This window comes from Zingiber officinale, chromosome 6B (genome assembly GCF_018446385.1).
Source record: "Zingiber officinale cultivar Zhangliang chromosome 6B, Zo_v1.1, whole genome shotgun sequence".
In the NCBI taxonomy this organism is placed as follows: Eukaryota; Viridiplantae; Streptophyta; class Magnoliopsida; order Zingiberales; family Zingiberaceae; genus Zingiber; species Zingiber officinale.
Window position 1 is genome coordinate 61,444,132 of NC_055996.1, and position 25,269 is coordinate 61,469,400.

At 41.2% G+C, this 25,269-nt stretch overlaps 1 protein-coding gene across 1 annotated transcript; it reads left to right on the plus strand.

Moving 5' to 3' along the window:
• Positions 1–2,288: 2,288 nt before the first annotated feature.
• Positions 2,289–4,584, plus strand: LOC121992535 (transcription termination factor MTERF8, chloroplastic-like). Its single transcript, XM_042546993.1, has 2 exons — positions 2,289–3,510; positions 4,405–4,584. The coding sequence occupies exon 1, from the start codon at positions 2,322–2,324 to the stop codon at positions 3,507–3,509; it is 1,188 nt and encodes a 395-aa protein (XP_042402927.1). The 5' UTR covers positions 2,289–2,321; the 3' UTR covers position 3,510; positions 4,405–4,584.
• Positions 4,585–25,269: the final 20,685 nt, after the last annotated feature.

Here is a 25,269-nt window from a genome sequence, read left to right on the forward strand (position 1 = left end):
TATAATGCTTGTTTTACTTGCATTCTTTTTCACTAACTTAAATAGGTTGTCATTGCATAAAAAAGGGGGAGATTGTTGGTGTGGTTAACACTAACGGTCTAACTCAGGTTTTGATGAATGACAAAATAGGTTAAGTTAGTTTTGTTGTTATCTAACACTCTAATCGAGTGTGCAGGTGAAGTCCAGACAGGTCGACGGGCTGACCGGATGTCTGGCACGAAGCCCAGCTAGGTCGACGGGCCGACCGGATAGCTGGCACGAAGTCCAAACGGGTCGACGGGCTGACCGGACGTTTGGCACGAAATCCAGCTAGGTCGACGGTCTGGTCGGATAGCTGGCACGAAGTCCAGATGGGTCGAAGGGCTGACCGGACGTCTGGCAGGTAAGTTAAGGTGAGTCACTAGAGGAGAGTGACTGTGAGGACGTGTTCCCGGGAAAGGAACTTAGGCGCCGATCCGACTTAGAACCATTTCGAAACTCTAAGTCGAGATCTTAACTAGATTCCGGTCTCGGAGAGACGGAATCTAATTAATACTCTTTTATGTTTGATTATAAACTGCGCTAACAATCTGTTTTGCAGGATATATAATTACCTCGGACTAACGTTTTCTTACAGGAAGGAAGCTGCTGGAAAACATGGGTCCAGGCGCCCGGAGATCCGGGCGCCTGGAGGCAAATATTATCCACTTCGCGGCGTCGACACGTGGAGCTTCATGATTGGCTCGGCTACGTCACATCCAGGGCGCCTCGAAGGGATCTGGGTGCCTCGAACCTCCTATATAAGGAGGGTCAGGGTAAGCATCAACATCAACTCACGATATGCTCCTTTGTGCTTCTACGACGTTGCGAAGGCTCTCCGATAAAGCTCTGTTTTTCTGTCTTATTGTCTATTATCGGTATTTTCTTTCTAGCATTTCCGTACCTAACTTTTTATAATCAAATATTCGAATTGCTAGTGGATTGTCCAACGAAAGCACTCAACGAGTGCAAGCCTTGGAGTAGGAGTCGACAAAGGCTCTGAACCAAGTAAAAAATGACTCTTGTTAGTGTTGCTTTATTCTTTTGCCTTTACTTTTCCGCTGTGCGCTCTACGATTTTTTTATCGCTATTCACCTCCCCCCCTAGCGAAACTCATCGATCCAACACATATTTTCTCTCTACTTTTTCTCTTTTCATTTTCTTCCATCACATTTTCTTTCTCATATGCTTTCTCTGCCATCATACTCTCTTTCCTCATTCTTTCTCATCATACTTATTCTCTCATCATACTTTCTCTTTTCTCAATCTCTCCCCTCCAGACGGTCTAGTGGCTAGCACATGAGGTGTTGCCATCATAAGGTCTAGGGTTTGAATCTCGATATAGCTGAGGTAAATATCTCGCTCATGCGTTAGTCACTATTCGAAAGGCTAGTAGTCACCCGTGATTTACCTCCTCCGTGTTGACCCGGAGACGGGTTGACGGGGGTGCTGGGGGATAACACAGTCACTTTTTGCCACTATGATCTCTCACATCACACTTTCTTTCCTTATTTTCTCTCATTACACTTTACCTTTTTTCATTCTTTTCCCATCACATTTTCTTTCTCATTACACTTTCTCTCTCATCAAATTTTTTCACATTCACTTTCTCTCACATATATATTTTTCTCTAAGGGTAAAAAAGAAAATTTTGATTAATTCTGATAAAAAATATTTAACTAAACAAAACATTATTTTTAAGAATGATATTCATACTCATATTTATTCTCATTTTACAATATTATAATTCATATTCCGATTTCAATTTCTATGAAAGAATCAAACGTCATCTTAGTAAGTTTGAGTAGCACTGATGATGAGGTCTGAGATTTAAATCTCGGCATAACAGAGGTAAATATCTTTCTCATGCATCGGCCATTATTTCAAATGCTAGTAGCCACCACTACGATGCGTCAGTCACTATTCCAAATGCTAGTAGTCATTTATCATTTCTCTCCTCTGTGTTTGTCTTAGGAGGAATTAACGGAGACGCTGGGTGAGCGCAGCCACCACCACCTTGAGTAGCGCTGATAGCCATGTCACTGTAGCTCGAGGTGTATAAATAATGTACTTACAAACTATGATGGACATTTCAATGATCTCAAAAGTGAAAATATATGTGAAATTTGAGAGGTGAAATGCTACTTTCACTAACTTTCTTTCCAACGAATTTAACTAGCCGGTAAAATGTAAATTATCAAATTCTGAGGACAAATGAAAAACTTTGAAAAAATAAATAAATCCCGGAGCAATATAAACATGCTAGGGTTTTGGGGGAGCAAATCGAAATCTCCGAAGGCTAGATGATGAAGAGGCTACATTACTTCTCCTTCTTCTGCAAAACCGTGTATTTCAGTCGTTCTCCTCACCCCCACTATGCTGCCCTCCTCTTTGCCGTCTTACCTTACTCGGACTCCGCCACCGCCGCCGGCGCCGCATCCGCCACTGGGAAGCACATGTTCATGGTCCAATACCTCGTCGACTCATGTGGCTTCGACCAGGAGAAGGCCACCGAGGCCTCGAAGCTTCTCAAGGGCATCCAATCCCGGCAACAGCCCGACTCCGTCCTTGCTTTCCTCAGAAGTTACGGCTTCGATGACGCATCAGTGAAAAAGCTCCTACGTTATTCCCCCCAATGTCTTCTTTTGGACGTAGAGAAGACACTTGCGCCAAAGTTCCGAGCTTTCGAAGATCTGGGTCTCTCCCCATCCGAGATCGTCCACCTCGTCTGGTCGAATCCCTCCACCGTCCAAGTCAAACATGAACGCACTGTGCCTAAGATCGAATTTTGGCAAGGCCTTCTTGGGTCCAAGGATGCGCTGGTGAAGTTGTTCAAGAGAAACCGAGCGATTCTTTCGTACAGTATCGAGAAGAAGATCCAGCCCAACCTTGAGTTGCTCCGGGAATGCGGCTTGGACGGCCCAAAGCTTACCTCTGTGTTGCGGTACTGCCCACAGATCGTGGCACAGAATGCTGATTTCTTGAAGACCTTGATCAGTCGCGCGGAGGACTTGGGAGTGCCACAGACATCGGGGATGTTCCATATTACTCTGCGTTCACTCTTCATGGTCAGTCCAGAGAAGTTCAAGATGCAAATGGAATTGTTCCAGAGCTTCGGGTGGTCAGAGGACAATTTTGTTGCGGCATTCCAAAAGTGTCCTACCTTCACACAAAGGTCTTTGACGACATTGCAGAGAAAAATGGAGTTTTTGATTAATGAGGTTGGATATGCTTCTTCTTTCATTGCTATACGTCCGATACTATTGATAATGAGCTTGGAGAGAAGGTTAATTCCAAGACATCGGATCTTGGCAACCTTGAAGTCTAGGGGGCACTGTCAAAGGGATTACAAAGTGACGACATATATGATGGCTTCTGAGACCAAATTTGTAGAGAAGTACATTATCTTCTATAAGGATAGATATCCAGATCTGAGTGAACTCTACGCAAGCTTGAAACACACAAATACTTCTGATTCTGGACTTCAATGAGGTAAATCATTTTTCCCCTGCAATTTATCGCTCATGTTACCTTATTTTCACTGTATGGCTTCTCCTTTGTCAAACTCTAAAGCTAATATTTATGCCAACAAGCATGCATATGCGAAGATTCACAGAATCATAGCTTGTTTTTACATGTCAATAAGAACGAAGATGAGAACAATTCACAGGATCATGATCTTGATTTTGTGTCAATTGAGCTAAAAGCTCACAGGTTTGTTGCTTGCTATGTTAGACAATTGTTATTCTTGTATTCACGCAAACTCTACTACAAGAGACATTCTTCCTTTATGAAACATTCAGTAACATCTCCTTGTTTGAGTAGTAGTTACTCATCTATAAGTCCCATGGAATGTTGCATGGTTGGCCAATCAAGTCTCCTAACATATTTTTATAAATGGGAGAGAAACTGCTGCCACACATGCAATGATTATCACTTCTTGGATTTTGTCGATTGAAATGATATTACATGTTTGACACTGAATAGCTGCAATCTTCCAAAACACTACACTACTTGTGGGTCTGTGACATGAAAGGCCACTTTGAACCCATGGGGAACTATGCAAACTTTTGGATGGCTGAGAGCCAAACAGGAATGGACTAGTTTAAGAAAGAACAAGTGAGGTTAGACAAGCTTTTTGTTTGTCTGGAACCGAAAGGCTTGGTCCCTACAATAAGTACGAATAATGCAAGATATGCCTCCAAATAATTGGAAATGAGCAGATGAATCTCTGAGAAGTTTTGTAAAGAATTAAAATGGTAAATAGATGCAATCTTACCTATGGATAATAGTTAAGAGCTGCTTTTGTCCTTTCCTTCTAGAACTCCTTTCGTTGTTTGAGTAACTATCAACAAAGTTGTGATTTGGGTTGCATAATTTTCCTAGAGTGACACAAGGCAAATCTACCTGCTTCTGTACAGATCACAAGCAAGGTGAACTTCTAGTTCTCTGTTACACTCTTTTCATGATCTCTGTTAGTTATAGATCATATTGCCAGGTCATTTGTTAGTAAAACTTTGTACTTTGAAACATTAAAAATAGTAGAAAAGTGAAAGCCACATTGGTAGTGCATTCAATGTGTGGAGGTGGCTCAACTTGTTGATCTTCATTCTCAGTTTTGCTTGTACTCAGAAGTGAAGCAAGTCAATTTCCAACTAGCATAAAAAAATGTAGGATAATTCGTTAGCTCGAGTGTTTTTATTCTTTTTTGAAAAAATAGGATTCGAATTTGATCTGTTAAAATTCAGGGCTGACAGTATTGGACATTGATCCAAATACAATCAATAATGATAACATTAAGAAGTCAGTATATGGTCTAGGACTCTAAGTATGTGAATAGGCAATATGGATAAACTTGAGTTAAATTACTTTTAGAAATTTTAATGATGTTTTATCTTAGAGCATTCACATCATATTCCTATCCAAAATTTAAAATTTAAAGTGCAAAAAGCTATTTTATTAAATTTAGATATGTATTTTTTTTATATATTAACTTTTCTATAATTTATACTATCTTTAGTTTTTTTTTTTTTAATATTTTTTTCTCTATCTATGTAATATCTATTTTTTATTAATTAATTTATTCTTCTTTTATGTCTTTTAAATTAAATGATATTTTAATATTTAGATAATGAATTTTATTACATAAATTTAAAGAAATACTATTTATGAAATATAAATATAGAGAATAGATAAGGTAGTTGACCTAAATTTTTTTTAGATAGCTGATGTGGATATTCTTATACTTTTTTTTTAGAATAGTTTACTATTTTTAACTCATTTAAAATTATTTTAAAAATATAGTATATTATTATGTTACTTTATGCAATAATTTGTTGGCATAAATTAGATATCATACATCGATTTTTTTTCTTAATTGTTTATATATCTAGGAAACGATTAAGTTCCCATATAATGAAAAGAAAATGATAATGTTTTCAAAGGTTAAATTGCAAAATGAGGCAAATTAGGAGAAAGCAGGTCAAGGATGGAAGTTGGAATTTGTGCTAAAAGTTTCATAGACAATTAATTATTAGATTTGGAGCAATAAATGTGAATACAAGGAGATGAACCGTTTTAGGGCAGTGTTTTTCCCTTTACCAGCTATAAATTATTAGTTTCATCAATTGACAACATTTTGACATTGAAGAAAATGCCAATTAAATTTAAAAGGGTCAATTTATCTTTAGTTGTTGCCTGGCTATGATTTTTTGGCTTGGTCATGATTCAGCGGCTTGGCTATGATTTCCACAGTTAAGAGACGCGACTACGATGGAGATTGCAATTTCATGATCTAATTCTAACAATGATTTATGGCTGTAATTTCGTGATCAGTTGTAGTTATCTTGCGGTTGGTGAAATCACGGTAGTCGTGATGATCATAAATCAACATTTGAATTTTTCTTATGATGTTTTTTCACAAGGAGGAAAAAGACTATTTTATGAAATAACTGCATCTTTCTTTGATAAATTCATCAGAAAAGAAGTCTTACGAATTTTTTTCCCACAATTTTTAAATAAATTTAATTAATAAATTTATATTTCGAACAAAATAGAATTAAAGATTTAAATTACTCTCATTCCTGATAGAGAATAGTAGAGGGTATACTTGGTAAGTTGAAATTTATGGCAATCATAAATAATGTGTAGTACCTTCATATTCTTTACGTGAAAAAGATAATTTTGATGAAATAAAAGATAATAATTTAAATATGATTTGTAAAAACTTTAAAATAATTCCCACTTATCAATTATAGGAAGGTTGAAAAATAGATGAGCTGGATATGACCCCATGGAGACAGAGCTGAGCTGTTAGACAAGCTCACAGTTTGGTAGTAGGTTGAAAAGTTCTCTACTCAACTAAATCTAAAATGTCAAAGTGGGTTATGGGATGAATATATATATATATAGAAAAAATATGAATAATTATTGAATTGGATCATTTCATTTATTTCTGTTTTGAGTTTTCCATTTTTCCAACTTATGGGCCAACTCGAGCCAAACCTTCCCAACTTGAGTCCGCAATCCACGTGGATTGGCTTGTTTAAATTTGTTTTTATTGTAATGATAATTGATCCTGTCGGGAAGCTGAGAAGATTGATATGTCATTGTGTCGTGTCCGGAATGTTGACCGTATCTCCATGACTCAGATGATGAGGTGCCTTCTGTGTTGACTGACCAAGTCGTCCGAAGTCCCCGGATCGACAGTACCTGTATCCAGTGATCGGGTTGCCTCGGTCCCTGACGCCCTGATGCTCGAAGCGGGGTCCCACAAATGTATAAGTAGTCGAACACTAATGACAGAATAATGAAATGAATGCAGGAAAGGTACGATGACGTACCCTGGCCCCGGGGGGGCGCCCTCGAATGGATGGATGAGCTGGCTGCGGCGCTGATCAGGTCGTCGTGGCCATGAAGAATAGATAGACCTCGGCCAGATGAGCAACTGGCTCCTGTGGCTCAAAGTCGGACGCGATATGGATCCGTATGGTGATGCGCAGTCTAACTACAACGCTAGCTCGCAGGCCGGAATAGGGGCACGAAGGCCGAAATAGGGGCACAAAGGTCGGAATGCAATAGCGGCGCGTAGGCCGAATACTCTATCGGCTCGCAGGCCAGAGTAGACAAATAGTAAAAACCTGAGCATGCGGACGACGGCTGCACGGAGAATGACGGTGGTTGTTGCCGGAGGCGGCGCCCGCTGGAGGTAGTGCCGACGGCTGCTGGAGATGACGGCAGCGACATCTTTTGTCGCCGAAGGCAGCGGCGCTGAACGCCGGAGGCGGTGGCGCTGGACGCTAGGGGCAGTGGCGCTGGACGCCGGAGTCGGTGGCGCTGGACGCCGGAGTCGGTGGCGCTGGACGCCGGAGTCGGTGGCGCTGGACGCCGGGGGCAGTGGTGCTGGATGCCGGAGTCGGCTGCTACCTGCCTCAGCCGGCTATGGCCCGGATCGAGGAAGAGGAGAAGGGCGAGAAATGCAAGGACGATCTCTGTTGGCCGGAGGTGATCGGCGCCGGAGGGGATGAGGAGGAGAGGTGTCGAGGGTGAGAGCAGCCCGAAAAAGGGGTGTCGGCGGCTCCTCCGGTGTGCCATGGTGGTGACAGCCGCGCCCCCAAATCCCTCTTCCTCCTCCGTTTGTGCCCTGGCGACGGAAAAACCTCCACTTTGCTCTTGGCGGCGCCACCCCGAAACGAACCCAGCCCCCTCTGTTCACGAACCCCCTTCTCCTCTCTTAATACCCTAACAGTGAAAAGACCCCCTTACCCCTCTCTTCCTCCCTATTTACCTTTATACCCAACACTGCATCCGCATCAATAATATTTTAACTCAACTCACTTACATTGTTTAGTTGACTCGGCAGGTTCAATTTAAATTGTTGCCTCTAGATAGAGATAGTGAAGCTTATGTTTGGATTAGTGTTGGCCATATAACATTTTGAATGGAGCTCTGCTCTCTCCTGGATCATAAAGGTGTAATTAAGTTCTCAGGATATACTCCCCTTTAATCATAAAATTGGAGCAGACCTTCTATATGGCTTGCTCCGAGTGGGAGAAAGCAGAGCTGGCTGCTTTCCATTTACAGGATGAGGCTAACGCCTGGTGGATTACTCAGCGTTCCATCATCGGCGAGCGGAACGTTACTTGGGCCAAGTTCAGAGAGGCTTTTGAAAGTCGTTTCTTTCCACTATCATATCAGATGGCTCTCCAACAGGATTTCATGAGTCTGCGGCAAAACAATCGCTCAGTGACAAAATATAGTACTGAATTCAACCGGTTGGCTAAGTTTTGTCCAGAGTTAGTTGTGGAGGATAGATTTCGCATGATGCAGTTTATACAGGGACTAGATGGTTATCTGTAAGTAAGGCTTGCCGGTTTAGGGATCGTATCTTACTCAGATGCACTGGATCGAGCTTTGATGATAGAGTTAGCTCAGCAGAGAGCATTTCCGGACAGGAAGAGGAAGCATACGGGTCAAGCATCCAAACAGATCCAGCAGACACCGGTGACAGGACAGCAGCAGAGTAGTCGCAGTCGGTCAGGTCAGGGTACTTCTGGGGTATCTCGTAGGCCTCAGAAGTCAGGGCGGTCTTCTTCTGGACGTTCCCGGTTTTCTCAGCAGAACCGGCAACCACCTTCCAGCGATACTCACTATTTCCGATGTGGGTCCAGAGATCACCTTACCCCAGCTTGCTCTCTGGGACAGTCAGTTTACTTTTATTGCAAACTGCTTGGGCACCAGAGCCGAGATTGTCAGTTGAAGGCTCAGCACACGGGTTCCGGAGGGTCAGGTCAGAGGGGACAGTCTAGTCAGTCAGGGGCATATCGAGGAGGGCAGAAAGCCCAATCTTCACATCGTCAGCAGGGGATAGCTTCACCTGCAGCAGCAGCATTTGGCATGCTTAGACAGGAGTACTCCAGTGCTTCCATAGCACCCCAGAGTTCTGTTTAAGGACCTTATTATCCGACGCAGGGGTAGTATCAGATGCAGCCTCAGCCTCTAGGCCAGTACCAGACTCAGTTCCAGTCATCGGCACAGTATCAGTCACTGTCCTCTCAGTCTCCTCTGGCACATTATCCAGCACTACCTCAGTGGAAGGCTTTTGCCCAGCCGCAGCAGCCGCTGGCAGCGCTACCACCTCCTCCTCCGCCAGAGACTGGACGTGTTCATGCGATTACCAGAGAGGATGTGCAGCGAGCCGAAGGATCCATTTTCCGCGGTATGATTTCCATTTATGCATTTTCCGCTGATATATTGATTGATACTGGTAGCTCACACTCTTTTATATCCCGTACCTTTATGCGAGAGATTGGTAAATTACCTACTGTTAAACTGCAGCGATTGATCATCTCCCTACCGTCCGATGATACTTTAGACGTCACCCAGGAGATCAGAGGTTGCCCGTTAGACTTTGGCAACATGATACTTACGGTAGATCTTCTAGTATTGGAGATGGTCGAGTTTGATATCATTCTTGGCATGGATTGGCTGTCAGTATATCATGCTACCGTTGATTGCCAGACGAGGGTGGTCACCTTCCGGCCTCCGAACCAACCCTTGTGGAGTTTCACTGGCATCAGAGACGACGGCATCTCGATTATTTCGGCGATTCAGGCGCAGAAGCTGCTATCTCACGGCTGTCACGATTTTCTGTTATCTTTGATTAGTACTGAGGACAGCAGTAGTTCGCAGCTCTCCAACGTTCCTGTAGTCCGGGAGTACCCAGATGTATTTCCAGAGGAGCTGCCAGGTTTGCCTCCCAGAAGGCAAGTAGAGTTTGCTATTGAGTTGATTCCGGGGACCGCACCGGCATCGAAAGCTCGGTATCGTATGACACCAAAAGAGTTGAATGAGCTGAAGGTTCAACTCCAGGAGCTTTTAGACAGGGGATTCGTTCGCCCTAGTGTTTCTCCATGGGGTTCTCCGGTGTTATTTGTTAAGAAAAAGGACGACACTATGAGGTTATGTATTGACTACAGACAGCTGAATGCAGTGACTGTCAGAAATAAATATCCATTACCACGGATCGAGGATTTGTTTGATCAGCTCAGAGGTACATCATTGTATTCTAAGATTGATCTGCGATCCGGATATTATCAGTTGCGGGTCAGAGACTCAGATATTCAGAAGACAGCTTTCCGTACGAGATACGGTCATTATGAGTTTTTGGTAATGCCATTTGGGCTTACCAATGCTCCAGCGGTGTTTATGGACTTGATGAACCGCATTTTTCTGGAGTATCTGGATCAGTTTGTTATCGTTTTCATTGATGACATATTGGTCTATTCGCATTCCGAGGAGGAGCATGCACATCATCTTCGCATAGTCTTGGAGACTCTTAGACGACATCAGCTATACGCGAAGTTCAGCAAGTGTGCATTCTGGTTATCCTTAGTCGATTTTCTGGGACACGTGATTTCTAGCAGAGGTATTTCAGTTGATCCTCAAAAGATCGAGGCTGTCACCAGTTGGGAGCAGCCGAAGTCAGTTCAGGAGATCCTTAGTTTTCTGGGATTGGCCGGATATTACCGACGTTTTGTCGAGGGTTTCTCGCGTATTGCTATGCCGCTGACACGCCTTACCAGGAAAGGCGTGAAGTTCACGTGGTCCAAGGATTACGAGACCATCTTTCAGGAGCTGAAGCGGAGATTAGTGTCGGCTCCAGTTTTGGTTTTACCTTCTGGAGAGGACGGATTTGTACTCTACACTGACGCGTCTCTTCAGGGTTTGGGCGCTGTTCTGATGCAGCACGACAGAGTAGTCTCTTATGCTTCTCGACAGTTGAAGGAGCATGAGAAGAACTACCCAGTTCATGATCTGGAGTTAGCTACCATCATCTTTACTCTGAAGCTTTGGCGGCATCATTTATACGGTATTACATTTGAGATTCTCACTGATCATAAGAGTCTCAAATATATTTTCACTCAGAAGGAGCTTAATCTCCGACAGAGGAGATGGATAGAGTTCCTGAATGATTACGATTGTACTATTAGCTACCACCCGGGAAAAGTTAATGTGGTTGCAGATGCACTCAGCAGAAAGTCCAGAGGGACTTTGGCTTGTCACCGGACTTCAGTCACGGACTTGATTCAGGGTTTCTCTCAGTTAGACCTTGAGGAGCAGGGATAGACAGAGTAGGGTATTCTTGTTACTATGGTTGCTCAGTCGTCAATCAGGACGAAGATCCGAGAGGCTCAGGCTGGTGATCAGCATTTGCAGTTCATTAGCAGTCAGATAGCTTCCGGGCAGTAGACCGAGTTTACACGAGACGAGAAGGGTGTTATATACTTCTGAGGCAGATTATGTGTACCTCAGTCTCATCCGGTCTTATAGGAGCTACTCCAGGAGGCACACCGTTCTCGATTTGCGATCCATCTAGGCGGGACCCGTATGTATCGAGACTTGAGGCGTTCCTATTGGTGGAACGGCATGAAGAAAGACATCGCGGATTTCGTAGCTAGATGTCTTGTTTGTCAGCAGGTGAAGGCTGAGCACCAGAGACCTACAGGGTTACTTCAGCGGATTCCTATTCTTGAGTGGAAATGAGAACATATCACTATGGATTTTGTAGTGGGATTGCCGAGGACACGACGAGGCCATGATGCGATTTGGGTAATCGTTGATCGATTAACCAAATCCGCGCACTTCTTAGCGATCCAGAGGATTGATTCCCTGGACCGATTGACAGATCTGTATTGCCGAGAGATCATCAGATTACATGGTGTTCCGTTGAGTATCATTTCGGATAGAGATCCACGGTTCACGTCTCGTTTCTGGCAGAGTCTGCAGCATGCCTGGGCACACAGCTTCGTTTCAGTACAACTTTCCATCCACAGACAGATGGACAGTCAGAGCGGACCATTCAGACTTTAGAGGATCTGCTGAGATCATGTGTTATGGATTTCGGAGGCAGTTGGGAGGACCATCTGCCGTTGGTAGAGTTTGCCTACAACAATAGCTTTCATTCGGCTATCCAGATGGCACCGTTTGAGGCGTTGTATGGTAGGCCGTGTCGGACACCCGTTCTCTGGGATGAGGTTGGAGAGGCCCAACTGTTGGGACCTCATAGAGCTCAACAGGATGCAGATTTGGTCCGTACTATCAGACGGAGGATGTCAGAGGCGCAGGACCGCCAGAAGAGTTATGCTGATCGGAGACGCAGACCACTAGAGTTCTCTGTTGGCAACCATGTATTTCTACGAGTTTCACCCACAAAAGGGGTGAAGAGATTTGGCCTCAGAGGTAAGCTAGCTCCGCGGTATATTGGTCCTTTCGAGATCTTGGAGAGGATCGGAGTGGTAGCTTACCGACTGACACTACCACCGTCCCTGTCAGGCGTTCACGATGTATTCCACGTATCTATGCTGCGGAGATACGTGCCCGACCCGACGCATGTGCTGGCAGATATTCCAGTTCCAGTTCAGCCTGACATTACTTATGAGGAGGTTCCGGTACGGATTCTCGACCGGAAAGAGCGTCAGTTGCGGAACAAGACTATCCGGCTGGTTAAAGTCGGATGGCAGCATCATTCGGACGAGAAGGCTACTTGGGAGCTCAAGGATAGGATCCGAGCTCGATACCCCCATCTTTTCACTTGAGGTATGTGATTTAATTTGCCGTTCAGCATTTATACTCTATATCTGTTGTTAGTACTTGCTGATGGTAGATAACAAAATTTGGGGACCAAATTTTTATTAGTGGGGGAGAATGTAAAATACCGAAAATAGGCGAATAATAATAAGGGAATTTTTCGGAATTTTTAGAAATTTTTCGGGAATTTTTCGGAGCTCGTAGGGACGAGTTAGCGGGGATAAAACAGGACCCCGGGAAGGCCTGTTTAGGCTACCCTGATTTAATGAGGAAAAGTTTTATTTTCTTTTCCTTTTTCTTTTTTCTTTATTTTCTTTTGTTTCTTTTATTTCCGCCGTTCTCTCTTCCTCGCCAAAACCACGCGCGCTCGAGCCTCGCCGAGCGCCCGACTCCTCCGAGCCCTAACTGCACGGCGGTTTCCTCCATCTTTCTTCTCTTCTTCCCGACGCCGCCGCCCCTCTCAGCCGGAGGCCACCTCCAAGTCGCGGCCTAGGTCATCAATCGGCCCCTCTTACTGCGCTGTGCCCTAGATCTTTGCCGTCGGCCACTGCGAGCCCTAGCTGGCCATCGGCGCTCGTCGTCCCTTTGCCGTGGAGATCCTCACAGCCACCGGCCCTCTCCGATCTCCTATGTGCCAGCCACTGAGATCCTGCACCTCTCTCTCACGCTGCGCCACGCCTACTGGATTGCCGCCGCCGATCTCGCCAGTACCCACCATCCCTCTTCTGTGCCGCTGATCTGGAGCAACTACTGCCGTGCTTCTACTTTGTGTGTCGCCGAGAGTCGAGAGCTCGAGAAGGCGACATAGGGCAGCAGTGTTTCGGCAATGGGATTTAAGGTAAAGGTTTAAGGTTTGATTTTCGATTTTGTACTCTGATTCTTGTTGTGTTGTGAGCAGCACTTGTTTTGGGTGGAAGATCATGCTAACTAAGTATAGTGGTCTTTAATTGTAGATTCATTTCGCTGGTAGTGTATCGGGGTTCCACAACAGCTGTGATTTATCCGGCCATAATTTTCAGCAACATCCTTACTGTGAGAAGTGAGGTAAGGAATAGGGTTTTAATCATGTTGTTGACGATTGATAGATAGGTTAATAACTAAAGTTAACCTAGGTACATGTGTTAATTAGGGTTTGACCCTAATTTAGTGTCAGGGACTTTTATTTAGCTATTTATAGGAATTAGCTAAATAAAATCTATATATATTACTGACACAGGACTTGACGCGAGACGAGTATCTCGGAGTCAGATTTGGATCATTTTATCGGAGGCGGGTACTTTTGACTTATGTCATTTGATATACATAGTAGTGAATATAACAAGTTGCATTAATTATGTTCTTATTTATTCCGGTTAATGACTACCTGATAATTGTTACATGATTGATTGATTGTTTGTTTTGCATCTCATGTATTCCTTACCTGTTGATACATGCTTATAGGGGTAGTGATATACCATGCTTCACCATGTTCAGGACCTAGATTTTATACCTTCTGTGTACCTTTGATTTGACTTGATTCGTTGACCTATGATACCCTTATATATATATATATATATATGGATTAGGTCAGGATATTTTGTAATTAGTGTCATGCACCATTTGCATGATTGCATGCTGTGCGATAGTTTGCTCCATTATTGTTGAGCACATCGCCAGTTACATGGATCTGCACACACCACCACTCATGGGTTAGTGGTCGATTCAGGCAGAGTATGTTGCAGCAGGGACTCTGTTAGGCACCATTGGTCCGCTCATGGGTAGTGTGAAACAACGTGTTATCCGGTAGGGATTCCTCCCTGTCATCGTGTACCGGGAGTTGAAAGCATTGCGCTCCCCCATTTATGATTTGGGGTAGGAGGATAGGTGTACTCCGACAGCATCCCGTCCACTCGGTCACTCATCAGGAGCAGTGACGATAGAGTGCACGGTTGTCACATCCCTATCCACTCGGCCTCACTATTGGGTGTGAGATGATCGACTGGCGTCAAGGGTGACTAGGACGCATCATTGGCATCATATGCATGATGCATTTATTTCTTGTGTTTGTGTTTGCTGCATTTATATGCTGCATATTGTTTGGATACCCATGTTTGACATGCATACAGGATTTCCATATCACTCGGACTGTTTTTCCTTATACTCAGGTCCTGGTTAGTACAATTTCTCTCCTGTTTACTTCAGATGCATTTTTATCTTTCTTATACCAGGAGACTGTACGCATGATTAGTGCTAGGTGTTATTTCCCTACTTTGTATATCAGTTGTACCAGGAGACTGTACGCATAATAAAAAGTATTATTTTATTTCAAATTATAACAAAGAAAATTAATAAATTGATATAAACTTAACTTATATATGTTTCTCAACCCGCGGGTCAACCTAAGCTCGTCACGGGCTAACCCCGGCGGGTTGCCAGACTAGGCGGATTGGCCCGCGGTAGTTTTAGGTTGATAAAATTTTAACCCAACACAATTAAATTATTTGACAGGACGGGTCAACCCGATGGGCTCAGCTTAAATTGACGACTCTACTCATAGTGGTCAATTTTAGCATTTTGCTTACTTAAATACCATAATTGAGTCTCGTATGTCTCAACTCAACTTGAAGGAGCCCTACTCCTCGAGCTCTCAACTCTCTTCGAGCTCTTACCTCCCAGTATGTTGAGCTTCCCAAACTCTCTGAGCTTTCCTCATAGCAATTCAAGCTCCCCAAGCTTTCTACTTTAAGCTCCTCGAGCTTTCCCCTTCAAATTCAATAGGTTATAGGTCTTCTCAAGGTAGATGTTTTTGCAATTGTTGGCCACAAGCAATCGTAGCTCATAATCATCATTTTTGTGGTTAATAGCTAGCAATAGCAGAGTGGTTGATATTAGTAAAGGCAACTAGAATCGACAATTTATCAAATGGTGCACCTAAATTTTTGAATTGACTAAACGACGCATGCTACTTTGATATTTACCAAAGAGTACACATTTTCAAATGCACTTCCCGTTCTACCATCCTGACAAATTTGACTTTTCTATCTTTTTTTCTCTGTCATTTTTCTCTCTCTCCTCTTTCCTCTCTTCTATATATGCAACTTCTTGCTTATTTTTCTTCTCCTCTCTTTTCTTTCTTCATTCTTTGCATGCATGTATAGCATATGAATAACATTTTATAAGGTTTAATTAATTTTTTTTATAATATTCTAATACATCTGGAGAAGTCAAAATAAATAATGGATAACATATTTGAGCTCCTTGCAACCCTAGAAATCCACAGAAATTGAAATAGATGCAATATGAGATTTCTAGGTTCATCAGTAAATTTTGATCGAAACCCGGTGATAGACCTAGAGAGCTTCGATTGCACCCATTTCACTTCCTGTGAATTTCTGAGGTTGCAAGGAGTTCAAATATGCTATCCATTGTTTATTTTAATTTCTCAGAGGTGCTAAAATGTAATAAGGAAGAATTATCAAAATTCTCTATATTAGGCTTGATATGTACATATCAGACCCAACATATGCCTGATATGGAATGATATCAGGCCCACGTTAGGCCGATATGATTCCATATCAGGCCCAACGTGGAGAATTTTGATGATTCTTTATTATTACATTTTAACACCTCTGAGAAACCAAAATAAATAATAAATAGAATATTTGAACTCCTTGCAACTCTAGAAATCCATAGGAACTGAAATGAATGTAATCGGAGCTCTCTAGATCCATAAGTGGATTTCGGTCAAATCCACTGATGGATTTAGAGATCTCATATTGCATCCATTTCAGTTCATGTGGATTTCTGGAGTTGTAAGAAGTTCATGTTAGAGTCAAAATGTGCTTGGGGGGGGGGGGGGTGAATAGCTCGTAGCGCTCGTCGTTGCTTGCTTCTTGGTGATGATATGTAGCGGAATGTACAAGAAATAAAAATACAATGCTAACACAAAAAAAGGTAAATCCCCTACCTTAGCGGCCCCCTTAGTGCCAGCCCCACGGATATGGAGGGAGGTTCATGCAGGTACATAGGCCATAGGCACATGGTGGGGTAAATCCCAGGTCGTCAGTTCTTGAGAATCGACCCCTGGCCATTACGCCAGAGATGTCATCTGCCCACCGTCTGTGCTACACCCTCGGGGCAACAACACAAGGATTTACTTGGTATCCACCTCAAGAAGAGGTGATTAATCCAAGGATCCACATGCGACACACACTCCACTAGTAAAAACACTCCTTTATTGTAACTACCAAATGCGGAGAAGCGTTATACAAACTCACACAACAACAAGAAGAAAAAAAAGAAGCAAATGCAAATAAATCTTACAAAATTTTATACAATGAACCCTAGCTAGCTTCTCCTTCTTGTTTGGAATGCCTCTTGACCTTGGAAGTGCGACAACACTTTGCTCCAAGAAGCTTCAAGAACTGGCGGTGAGTAGTGGAGAAGTCGCTCAAGAACTCGCTGTAATCGCGTGGAGAAGAAAGCCGAAGAGATGCGTAGGAAATCGCTCATCAACGGCTATAACCTGCGCAATGGTCGGATCCCAATTGATTGAATGACTCTCAATCGATTGGGAAGACTTTGAATAGATCGGTTGATCGATTCAGAGTGCCTTTGTGCTCTCTAGAAATCACCTAAATCGATTGCCCGATCAATTTAAAGCTCTCGCACGATTTCCAGCCTCCCAATCAATCACCCGATCGATTGGAGGCTCCGAATCGATCAGCTGATTGATTGGGAGGGCTTCTGTGCTAATGACAATGCTTCCCAATCGATCCACTGATCGATTGGGAGCAAGTTTTGTCGCGACAGCTATCCAATCGATCCACTAATCCGATTGGGAGCAAGTTTTGTCGCGACAGCTATCCAATCGATCAACCGATCAATTGGACATGATTCATTCGATCGGTTGATCGATTGATCCATCTTGATTTGCCCTAATCAAGTCCCAAGTTCCTAAAACCCAACATCCGATCAACCATGACCTGCTGGGATATCATGCCTAGCATCCGGTCACCCTCGACTTGCTAGAACTTTCTCACCAAGTGTCCGGTCAATCCTTTTGACCCACTTGAACTTTTTCTCCTCGTGCCAAGTGTCCAGTCAGCCTTAACCCACTTGGACCTTTTCTCCTCGTGCCAAGTGTCCAATCAACCTTGACCCACTTGGACTTACTAACACCAGGTGTCCGATCAACCTTGACCCACCTAGATTTTCCCGTGTCTGGCTTCACTCACCAGGACTTTAACTTCTGCCTAGCTTCACTCACTAGGACTTCCCATCTGCCTGGCTTCACTCACCAGGACTTTCACATAGTTTCACTCACTAGGATTTTCATACTGCCTAGCTTCATTCACTAGGTCTTTCACTTGACTTCACTTACCAGGATTTTCCCACTGCATGACTTCACTTACTAGGATTTTCCAACTGCCTAGCTTTACTCACTAGAACTTTCAATTGCCTAACTTCCAGTTAGGACTTTCCCAATAAAGTATTCGGTCAACCCTTTGACCTACTTGACTCTTCTTCACATCTAACTGGTCAACCTTGACCAGAGGGGAATTGTATCAACAATATCCCCAAACGGATAATTGCACCTACAATCTCCATGTATTGTCAAACATTGAAACCCAAACATCCAGACTCAAACTCGAGCCAACTCAAGCTTAGTTAACTTGGTCAACCTGACCTAGGGGATATTGCACCTACAGTTCAAATATACTATCCATTGTTTATTCTGGCTTCTCGGGGTGTTAGAATATACTAAAAAGAATCCCTAAAAATCTCCACGTTGAGTCTGAAATGATACATATTAGGCCCACGGATCAATTTCCATTCAAGAAAATGAAAATTTTGCCCTGAAAGGACCATTAACCGTGTTGTATTCAATCTTCATTTAATAACTTAGAGAAGCTTCCATCTCATGAGTTTACTTCATGGCGATATTTTTACCAGTCTAAATCTCAATTAGCGTAATACATAAGTTCTGTGTTTATAAAGCATATTGACGCTAAAGTTGGAACTTTCACACACAATTGCATTGTGTTGGGACTGGTTGGCAGGCTAGAAGGGGGGTTGAATAGCCTAAAAATAAAAAACAAACAAACCCTTCTCGATCTTTCAAAATAACACTTGCATATAATTAAATAAAAGATAATAAACAAAAAACAGGAGGCACAGATGTTTACTTGGTTACAACCGGGGAGGTTGTTAATCTAAGGAATGAATCGCACACTAAAGATCTCCTTCAGGCGGAGAAGCCTCTTTACAGCAATGAAGCGCAGAAAATGAAGAAGCTAAACTAAAAGAGAAACTCACAAGTGTTGTGTAAAGAAATGCTTATTGATTGATTAGCTTCTGGACCAAAATTGTATTTATAGCCTTGGTCGGGGCGCTTGGAAGAGTTCCATGCGCCTAGGAGGGGATAAAACTTTATCCCTGACACGTCGGTCAATGTACACGTCAATTTTGATAAGATTTGACTTCCGGTAAAGACTGTTTCAAGATTGATAACTCTATATATAGATCATCTCCATCAATGTCTGACTTGCCATTATATCTAAATGTTTCTTCAAGATTTTTACATGATTTCATTAAGCTATCATCATTGACAAACTTCAATATGTTGGAATTGAACAAAAACCCAAATATTTCTTCATACTTCTAAAATTGTTCAAATCGAGCTTTTAGTAAAGAAATAGTTTGATCCATTAAAAAGATAAAATAATTAACTCTAAAAGATTCTTCAACTAATTGCATCATATCTTTACTACTACTTTCATCAAATTATTTATTTCTTTGGAATATTGTGTTTTTCTTTGAACGTAATTTCTATCTCTGTTCTTTTACCATTTGCTTTGCTCCATCATGGCCTTATAAAACCAAACTTTTGATACTCTTCAAAGTATGAATAAGTCCATTTAATTATTTAATTACAATTTCAAGAAATTTACTTACAGTCTTGATTACATGTAACAACTTGCATTAAATTACCATGCCAAGCAAGAATTCAAAATTTTCAAGTTTATATGTTGCCAATGATTCGGCCTCACTCTTTGTTTTTGGATTTTTACTCATTTGTGCCAAATCAAATAAAGCATCTTCAATTTTTTTTTTTTGTTTTTTATAGCTTTCACGATTTCAATGTGACTTTCCCAACGGGTTTGTGACAATGGCTTAACAGTCAGGCCTTTACATGATCTTTAAAAACATTCTAATGCTGGTAGAAGAAGAAAACAATGTATAAATATGTTGTATTACTCTAAACATAGACATAGCTTTAGAACAATAATTAGCCATATCACAATGTCAAATTAAGACCATGACATTCAAAAGGTGTATAAAAGGGTCTATGATTTATTTCAAATAAATTTTTTTGCACCCAATTATATTTTCCTTTCATATTTACAAAAGGTGTATAAAAGTCATATCACATTGTCACACCTCTGTCTTCTTATATCATCAATATTAAGCTTGAGATCATTCAACACAATTTTTAGTTCAGTAAAAAGTCTAAATCCAAAAGTGTCATCCACTTTCAAAAAAGATACCTAATATTCTCCCGCCACAATAGAGTTTGTTGAATTATCCCCACAACATATTACTGTTGGTGCGGTTAGCACTAACGGTCTAACTCAGGTTTTGATGAATGACAAATCAGGTTAAGTTAGGTTTGTTGTTGTCTGACACTTTTATCAAGTGTGCAGGAAAAGTCCAGCTAGGTCGACGGGCTGACCGGATAGCTGGCGAGAAGTCCAAGCGGGTCGACGGGCTGACCGGACGCTTGGCGAGAAGTCCAGACGGGTCGACGGGCTGACCGGACGTCTGGCAGGTAAGTGAGGTAAGTCACTGGAGGGGAGTGACTGCGAGGACGCGTTCCCGGGTAGGGAACATTAGGCGTCGATCCGGCTTAGATCCATTTCGGATATCTAAGTCGAGATCGTGACTAGATTCCGGTCTCGGAAAGACGGAATCTAAGTCATACTTTGCTCATCTATAAAACTGTGCTAACACTCTTTGCTGTAGGGTACATTTGCCTCGGACTAACCTTTTCTTGCAGGAGAAGGACTTTCTGGAGAAGAGGGGTCCGGGCGCCCGGAGGGGATCCGGGCGCCCGGAGGTCCGGGCGCCCGGAAGGGATCCGGGCGCCCGGAAGGCAAATTTCATCCAGCCGAGTCGTCGCCACGTGGAGCATCATGGTTTGTGCAACTACGTCACATTCCAGGCTCCCGGAAGGGATCCAGGCGCCCGGGATAGCATATAAAAGAAGCCCCAGTCAGGAGCTTCAGAATCAATCATCAACTGAGAACTTTTCGACTGCTGGTCCTGCTGCTCTACGTTCCTGCGACGCTAACAAAGCTCCGACAAAGTGCTTCTTCATTTTTCTTAATTTCCTTGTCGGTATTACTTTGTTTCATTAGCATTTCCTGTATTCATTTTGTAATTATATTCGAATTGCTAGTGATTGCCCAACGAAAGTGGTCAAGGACCACGGGCCTTCGAGTAGGAGTCGTCACAGGCTCCGAACGAAGTAAAAACAATTGTGTCTACTTTACTTTTCCGCTGCGCTTATACTCGATATTTTCGAATCGATATTCACCCCCCCTCTATCGACTCTAACGGTCTTACAAGTGGTATCAGAGCAGGTACCGCTCTGATTTGGTGCAACCACCAATCAGACAGGGGGTGAAATATTTTTTTAATTCCAAACTGATATTATTATCTTTTTGGAAGATTTTTTTTCCCGTTACACTTAGAGTTTCTATTTTTTCCGCACTGCTAATCCAAGACGAAGTCTTGGGATTTTTTTGTTCCAGTTAATTTAGTGTGTGCAGGATAAGATGTCTCAACAAGAAGGCTTCAGCACTGTTCGTCCTCCCCTATTCAACGGGGATGACTTCTCGTACTGGAAGAGAAGAATGGAGGTCTACATGAAGACAGACTACGACCAATGGATGAGCGTCACAAAGGCTTATAAAATTCCAGTAGACAACTCCGGGAAAATAATAGACCCTGAAGAATGGACAAATGATTTAAAGAAAAAGGCATCAATTGAAAACAAAGCCATCAACACTCTACACTGCGGACTAACACGAGAAGAACTGAACCGGGTCGGACCGCATGAAAACGCTAAGGAGCTCTGGGATAAACTGATCGAGCTGCACGAAGGAACAAGCGACGCGAAGGTAACAAAAAGAGATTTGCTGTTAAATAAAATTTTTAATATAAAAATGCAGGAAGGAGAAACGGCAAGTCAGCTCCACGCGAGGGTCAAAGATATCCTCAACGGTCTCCACGCGATAGGACACCAAATGGAGAACCGAGACTTAATAAGGTACGCGTTAAATGCTTTTCCGCGAAATAATTTGTGGGCATCAATTGTAGATGCCTACAAAATTTCAAAAAATTTATCTAAATTAAAATTGGATGAACTCTTCTGTGAATTAGAACTTCATGAGCAAACTAACGGCGGGGTCGAGAAAGGTGTAGCTTTATTCGCAGGTTCCTCTAAAGAAAAGAAGAACAAACCCGAATCTGAAGAAGATTCCGATCAAGACTCTGAAGACGAAGAACACCTGGTGAACCTGGTAAGGAAAATGTTCACCAGGAAAAAGAGAAGCTTCAGCAAACAGGATCTTCAGAAGATCAGTTCGCCAGCCGACTCAAGAAATGTCACATGTTTCGGATGTAACAAAAAGGGGCACTACAAGAACGAATGCCCAAGATTGAAACTTGACAAACCAAAGTCAACAAAGAAGAAAGCCCTCAAAGCAACATGGGACGATTCCTCCTCAGACGAATCTGAAGGAGAAAGGCAAAAGCACCAAAGTCACCTCGCGCTGATGGCTCATGGCTGAAACGGAAGACGAATCGGAGGAATCGGAAGACGGAATCGAGCCACGAGTCCGCACTCGTTTCCGAAGGTTCAAGAGGTATACCTAAACTTAAATCATAAATTCTTTAGAATTATCTCGTGTTTAAATAAAAATTAGTTAAATTGGAAAATGAAAATAAATCGCTTCTTGAGGAAAATCAAAACCTCAAGGAACAATTAAAAAATTCGAATCCAACTCAAGACCGAACACTTGAGGAGGAGAATTTATCATTGAAAAGTGAAATTAATAAGTTAAAAGAATTGTTGGAAAAATTCACAACAAGATCTAAAAATTTAGATTTAATTCTAAATAACCAAAAGGCATGCTATAATAAAACCGGACTTGGATATAAGTCAAAATCAAACAAAACCTTTAAATCATTATTAACCCAACACAAAGCAACTAAACAAGCTTGGGTCCCGAAAGCATGCTTAACCACGCAAGTAGGACTTAATCAATTCTATATACCTAAAGATAAAATACATTATATAAACTTGAATAAATCAGATCAAAAACTAAAAAATAAATTTAACTTAAAATCAAAATTCAAAACTCCACAAAACTTAGACTATCACCAAGTTGATTATAACTATAAAAATCGACACAAACCCAAAAATCTAAATTAATGGCCAATAATTCAGGGGGAGGCTCCAGAATAGCTGACACCTCCAAAACTAACATACCCGACAGGGTAACCCAAAACAAACTAACCCGACAGGGTAATCAGGATTAGTTAAAAAGAGACCGAGGTTAACTTGACTCATGGTACTGGTGAAGTTTTTGGATGATAGTACGTTAGGGAAGCTTGGGCATCGCATGTCTAGAAAGATATGGCTTCGATCTGGTGCATTTGGCCAAGTGGAACTGACCGAAGCTACCCTTAAACGAATCCTAACCAGTTAGACCAAGATTTAGTACTAAGATCCGTGGATAGGACTATTCGGAAAACTTCGAAAGGTTGGTTACTTCTAATGATGTCCCTGTGACTCACCAAGCTTAGAAGTTTATCCGAAGAATGCTTATTTGTGGAAACCAAAACTAAATCTGAATCTAACACAAGTTAAACCAAAAGTCTGTAATCAAACCAATTTCATCTCACAAAATCATAGGATTCCCTGATTGATAATATAGATCGGGTGAGATGAATAAGGCTTAATTTAATTTTAAACATAAAAATTAATTTCAAAATTTTAATTTTAAACTTAAAAATTTTAAACATCAAAATTAATTTCAAAAATTTTAATTTTAAACTTAAAAATTAATTTCAAAAATTTTAATTTTAAACTTAAAAAAAAAATTATTTTCAAAATTTTAAACTTAAAAATTTTAAACATAAAAATTAATTTCAAAAATTTTAAACTTAAAAATGAATTTCAAAAATTTTAATTTTAAACTTAAAAAAATTATTTTCAAAATTTTAAACTTAAAAATTAATTTCAAAAGTTTTAATTTTAAACTTAAAAATTAATTTCAAAATTTTTTTAAACTTATAAATTAATTTCAAAATTTTAATTTTAAACTTAAAAATTTTAAACATAAAAATTAATTTCAAAATTTTAATTTTAAACTTAAAAAATTATTTTCAAAATTTTAAACATAAAAATTAATTTCAAAATTTTAATTTTAAACTTAAAAATTTTAAACATAAAAATTAATTTCAAAAATTTTAATTTTAAACTTAAAAAAAAAATTATTTTCAAAATTTTAAACTTAAAAATTTTAAACTTAAAAATTAATTTCAAAAATTTTAATTTTAAACTTAAAAATTAATTTTAAACTTAAAAAATTATTTTCAAAATTTTAAACTTAAAAATTTTAAACATAAAAATTAATTTCAAAATTTTAATTTTAAACTTAAAAAATTATTTTCAAAATTTTAAACATAAAAATTAAACTCAAAATTTAATTTTAAACTTAAATTAAGTTTTCAAGATTTTAATTTCAAAAACTTAAATTAATTTCAAAATTTTAAAAACTTAAATCAATTTCAAAATTTTAATCTTAAAACTTAAAATTCTAAAACCTAAATTAGTTTTCATCTCAATTAAAAAAAAAAAAAGAAGTCAAAAACCAGGGGCGGGCGCCCCTGGTATTCTCGTCGGGGGCGCCCCGCCCCAGCAACCCCGGGCGCTCGGAAAGAGTCCGGGCGCCCGGAGTGCCCTATAAATAAGGGGCAGCAGGCGCCCCCAACCTCTGCCCCACTCATTCTCACTTTTGCCAAGGTTCACTTTGAACCTCAGTGCGAAAGTACTCTAAATTAAATTTTCGTGCGGTGAAGACGCTGTTGCGATTCAACCGAGGTCGTCAAATCTATATTTTTTCGATGGCTCCTCGGTAAAATATTCTTCCCCTCTCTAAAATATTTTTTTTTGTTGTCTTCTAAATTTTTTTTATATATTCTTTATATACAGTAAGAAACGAACAAATACTGGTGCTGGACCCTCCAATGCTAGTACAGACCCTAGGTTTCCCACAGACGAACTTAGGATTAAATTTGAGTCCACCATCTATAAGGCCATTAGGACTACCTGCATAGATAGAGCGTTCTTCCTAAGGTCATGTCCCTCTGCCTTAGAGGTTATAGGCCACTACAATTTAAGGAACCTTGTAGAATGTACCAGTCCAATAAACATAAGTCTATGTGCCGAATTTTGCAATAACTTAGTAAAAGTAGATGACTTCACCTATACCACTAGGGCAGCAGGCACTGATATCGTATTTTCGCCTACGACTATCAGAGAGTTTTTAGAGTTGCGTCCTTCTACTTGCCCCTTTTGTGCTATCCTCCGAGGGATCTACCGTTCGACGA